Consider the following 5,000-nt stretch of genomic DNA (forward strand, 5'->3'; position numbering starts at 1 on the left):
CAGGAGAAGCTGTGGCCTGTTACACTGAACTATCACATAGGACAGCGCCGGCAGGAAGTCCTGTGAGATCACTTCCTGTCCTAGGAACGAAGAGGAAATGCAAAGATAGCTGTGTCACACATGAAATCATACATTGTTTTTGTGTTTACATTTCGTTATGTATGATTAGATATGGTTAATATTGCTTCTTCGGCGTATGGGTTGTTGTTTACTTCACTCCACCAGGCTCGGGGCCGAGGGGCTACCATTTTACCACCCCGAGACCTGGTTGAGGGGCTCACCCGGGCTATATTTCTGGACCCCTCCAGAAGCCACGTCATCGTCTCGTCATCTAATACCAGACAGACCATGCATCCCGTTGGGTGGGTGGTACACCGGGCAATCCAGGATAACATGGTCTGCGGTTTGGTCCTCACAGCAGTTAATACTGATTGGTTCAGAAAAGACCCTGTGCCTGGCTACATGACTTTTTTTGAGTAGGCATATGTGAGGACCACTCACTCACCGTGAAGGGCCCCCATGGCCTTGATGACACACTTGCACACCTGCAGCAGCAGGAGCATCTTGTCTATGGGCGAGTGGGAGCGCTGCATGAGAGACAACTTCTGGCGCACCCTCTCCACCCCGCGGGAGTCGGGCACCCCCACACACACCCCGAGGCGCTCCAGCGCACCCTCCTGGCAGCAGAGCAGACTGGCGGCGAGGCGCCGGGTGGAGCCGTCCTGTCTGTGCAGGGACACCAGAGTCTGCTCCAACAAGGCCTTCAGGGGCTTCAGCACACAGCTGAACATGGCCTTCTCCAAGGCTAGGTCTGGGGGGGGGGTCACACAGGAGACACAAAGGAAAACATTTCGTGATGTTAGAATTATAAGAATTATAAGGTTCTATCTCCATTTTTGTCAAAATTGAGTTTTTTTTACATAATCTGATCCATTAGGTGTTTATTAATGCCTGTGTGGTGTTATTTTTCAAATGTTGACATTTTTTAGTTAGTAATTCATAAAATACAAAGGTTCCATCTCACAAAACGTAATGGAATGTAAAAACTTTGACGCTCAATATCTCTGAACTGCCCTAAACGGAGATAGAACCTTACAATTCTAAGATCATGATTTACACGACTCATCATGTTTACATTCTTGTGTTAGGGGTCATATACTGTATATAAGTTACTAGTTCATATGTTTATTATGTTTATAAAAGTTACATGGTAACTCCCCCCTGTCTATATACCCCCCTGTGAATAGGCCATATAGTGTATAGAAGTATAGAAGTTACATAATAGATACATTCTCAGATGTCTACCGATCACTTATCCCCCTATTTTTATTTATATCCCCCCTATTTATGTCTAGTTATGTCTCATTCTTGTTACTTATTATCTTAGGACTGTGTTTTGATTGTTAGCACCTAGGGCTTGCATTTCAATTTCGTTGTACCTGTTACAATGACAATATAGATCATTCATTCATTCATTCATTCATGAATCACCTATTCTCCCAGTTTGTAGGTTTTAAAGATAACATACAGTACATACCGAGACATAGAGACACACTTCAGTGCACAACATCAGTCATGATACACACACACACACACACACACACACACACACACACACCCACACACATACACACACACACACACACACACACACACACACACACACACACACACACACACACATACACAGTCTTCATCAGTGAGGTCCAGTGGTTCCCCAGGTGGGAGTGTAGGTGCACAGCCTTCTCTAACCAGGCTCACAGTGTCCACAACACACTGAGCAGATCTCTGCATTACTTACTACCCCACCCCCTCTCTCACTCTCTCACTCTCTCCCTCCTTTAATCCACTACTATATCTCTCATCCTCCCTCCTTTTATCCCTATCTTCCCTCTCTTCCTTCTTCCCTCCCTCTATGTTTCTCCCTAACTCTCTGCCCTGCTTCCCTCTATCTACTCTCACTATCCCTCCCTCTATCCATCCCTCTACCCCCTCCCTCCCTCCCTCCCTCCCTCCCTCCCTCCCTCCCTCCCTACCACCCGCTCTCTGCCTGCCTGAGTCGCTGAGAATCGTGCTGCTCTTCAAGTGCGCGTGGGACTGTGATATCTTTTTATGATAAACGATGGGGGGAGAAAAAAATGGAAATGCAAATGTGCCTCCACCAACGCAACGGAGATAAACCAGCAGAACGGCGGAGTCCACTCCCTCCTACAGGCACAGCAAGGTAACCATGTATCACCATCACACACACACACACACACACACACACACACACACACACACACACATGCACACACACACACACACACACACACACACACACACACACACACACACACACACACACATCCAATCCACCCCCCCACTTCCCTCCCAGTAGATATTTCAATGAACAGAACTGTCCTTAATTGTATCTTATATATCTGGCATACTGATTGTGATGGATAGTGTTCTGGCTTCACTAGTATTATCTTTAAATCCCAGTGACAATGTGAACAACTCCACTGCATGGAGCTCTACCCCCCTACACAGAAGCATTGTACTGGGAATACCTTTTCACTGAAGCCTTTGGACATTCCACATCTCACCAAAGCCAGTCTGTTTCCAGAGACAGTACGTGAGCTTAGAATGATAAGGTTCCATCTCCGTTTAGGGCAGTTCAGAGATATTGAGCGTCAACGTTTTTACATTCCATTATGTTGTGTGAGATGGAACCTTTGTATTTTATGAATTACTAACTCAAAAATGTCAACATTTTAAAAATAACACCACACAGGCATTAAATAAACACCTAATGGCTCAGATTATGTAAAAAACAACATTTTGACAAAAATTGAGATAGAACCTTATAATTCTAACGTCACAATCTCACCAAAGCCAGTCTGTTTCCAGAGACAGTATTCGCACCTCTGCTGTCAAGGTGGATATGCTGTGTATAATGAGGCTGTTTATAACCGACTTGCTGACAATATCAGTTGTTGTTTCGGAATATTATCATATCATTGTGTTACAGTATGTATTGTATACATATATATATAAAAAATAGCATTACTGAATTCATTACAATCTGACTGTGTACACAGTATGAGCGAGATTTACCTTTTTCTTCTGTGAACAATAATGTAATAGTTGTGTTTTGTCCAGGTCCCTTTATCTCCGCTAACCCCTCACCCTTTCTACCTCTCTATTTCTCTCTCACCTTTCTACCTCTCTATTTCTCTCACCTTTCTACCTCTCTATTTCTCTCACCTTTCTACCTCTCTATTTCTCTCTCACCTTTCTACCTCTCTATTTCTCTCTACCTTTCTACCTCTCTATTTCTCTCTCACCTTTCTACCTCTCTATTTCTCTCTACCTTTCTACCTCTCTATTTCTCTCTCACCTTCCTACCTCTCTATTTCTCTCTCACCTTTCTCGTTGTCCGGCACCAGGGTCTCGACAGGCGGATTCAGCTCTCCGCCGTCCAGCAGGAAGCTCTTGGCCTGGGACAGGAAGCTTCGCAGGCCCTGGAGCAGTGCCACAGAGGAGGAGGAAGACAAGGAAGATAAGGAAGAGGAGGAGGATGAAGAAGAGGAGGAGGCCTGGGAGGTCAGGAGGACTCTCAACTTCTCTCTCTGCGTCTGCAGGAACTCCTGCACCATGGCGCCGAAGGCCGAGCGCCTGTCCCTGGACAGGTCCTCCACCAGCCTGGCCAGACGCTTCTCCGGGGCGAAGAAACACACGAAGGCCGCGCTCATCCTGTGCAGGCCGCCGCGGCCGCCCCGCGAACGCACCAGCGGTGGGCGTTGTTGGGGCGTGTGTCCTCCTCCTCGCTCCTCCGGTTCCTCAGGCTCCAGTTCCGGTTCAGGCTCCTCCGCTTCGTCCTCCAGGCTGCTGAAGGAGCTGCTGCTGTCCAGCTCGGCCAGAGAGGGGGCCGGCAGCCCCTCGAAGGCCAGGCAGGCTGCTTCCACGCTGGACCTTTCCCCTAGGATACCGGGAGGCTTCGGGGCCTCCTCTTCTACCTGGGGCTCTGTTGTGTTCGTCTGGGGAGAGATGGAGTCATGATGTTACCATCTACAATAATAATAATAATAATAATAATAACTTCATTTGTATAGCGCTTTTCCTGCAACCGTTGCAGCTCAAAGTGCTTTAATCATTATATAATCTTAATTTAATTATTTTGTGATTTAAATGCAATATTAAAAGGATGGGTTTTTATAATCTTAATTTAATTATTTTGTCATTTAAAGGCAATGTATCTATGTGCTCGGGTTGATAAGTGTTTATAAGTGCATGTTTCAAGTATGTGTGTATGTGTGTGTGTGTGTGTGTGTGTGTGTTGTAAGTGTGTATTGCAAATGAAAAAGAGAGGGGGTTGGAGGACGGTGAGGGAGAGAGAGAGCATGATAGAGAGAAATAAATAAAAGACATCAGATGTTAGATAAATATAAGAGAGAGAGAGATTCTTACTGGCTGTCCATGTTGAGGCACGAGGTCCTCTTCGTCTACGGAGGTGGGGGAGAGAGCAGGGGTCCTCCTCAGGACCCCAGCCCCGGGGTGAACCTTCCTCTGGGGGTTGGGACTGGGGGGCTGCAGCCTCTCTGCATCACCCCCCGGCTGCTCTTCTGTGGGCGAGGCGGAGGACCCCCCACCCCCCCCACCAGACAGATTCAGAGACCCCTCAGTGGAGACGCGGATCCTCATGCTGCGTTTGAAGCGGTGGCGCTTGCTGGACGCCACCTGGCTGGTGGGCTGGTCCTGCTGGAGGAAGAAGGGGTTGATGAAGCACGTCGCCAACTCTCTGCTGCTGCGGGCCGGCGGAGCGCTCAGGCCCTGTGATTGGCCGGCGGTCTCTTGGGTGGTGCTGGGGGACGGGGGCGGGGCCAGCTTGTCCCCTGGTCCATTCTTTGTGTCACAGAGACCCGGAGGGCTCCAGAACTCTGGTGGCAGGTAGAAAACATACAGTATATAGATCAGACATGTTGGTTCCAGAACTCTGGTGGCAGGTAGAACACAAA

At 47.9% G+C, this 5,000-nt stretch overlaps 1 protein-coding gene across 1 annotated transcript in view; it reads right to left on the reverse strand.

The window, feature by feature from the left end:
- The window catches only part of rin1b (Ras and Rab interactor 1b), a gene marked incomplete at both ends in the record, with an annotated part of 11,020 nt that overhangs the window by 3,097 nt on the left and 2,923 nt on the right, over positions 1–5,000 (reverse strand). The window contains 4 exons of the mRNA XM_080547750.1: positions 1–80; positions 506–811; positions 3,410–4,022; positions 4,453–4,922. The exon at positions 1–80 is cut by the window's left edge and continues 52 nt beyond it. Coding sequence (XP_080403876.1) covers positions 1–80; positions 506–811; positions 3,410–4,022; positions 4,453–4,922 — 1,469 coding nt within the window. The remainder of the gene's footprint in view (positions 81–505; positions 812–3,409; positions 4,023–4,452; positions 4,923–5,000) is intronic.

Source organism: Nansenia antarctica, assembly GCF_963989245.1.
Source record: "Nansenia antarctica genome assembly, chromosome: 17".
In the NCBI taxonomy this organism is placed as follows: Eukaryota; Metazoa; Chordata; class Actinopteri; order Argentiniformes; family Microstomatidae; genus Nansenia; species Nansenia antarctica.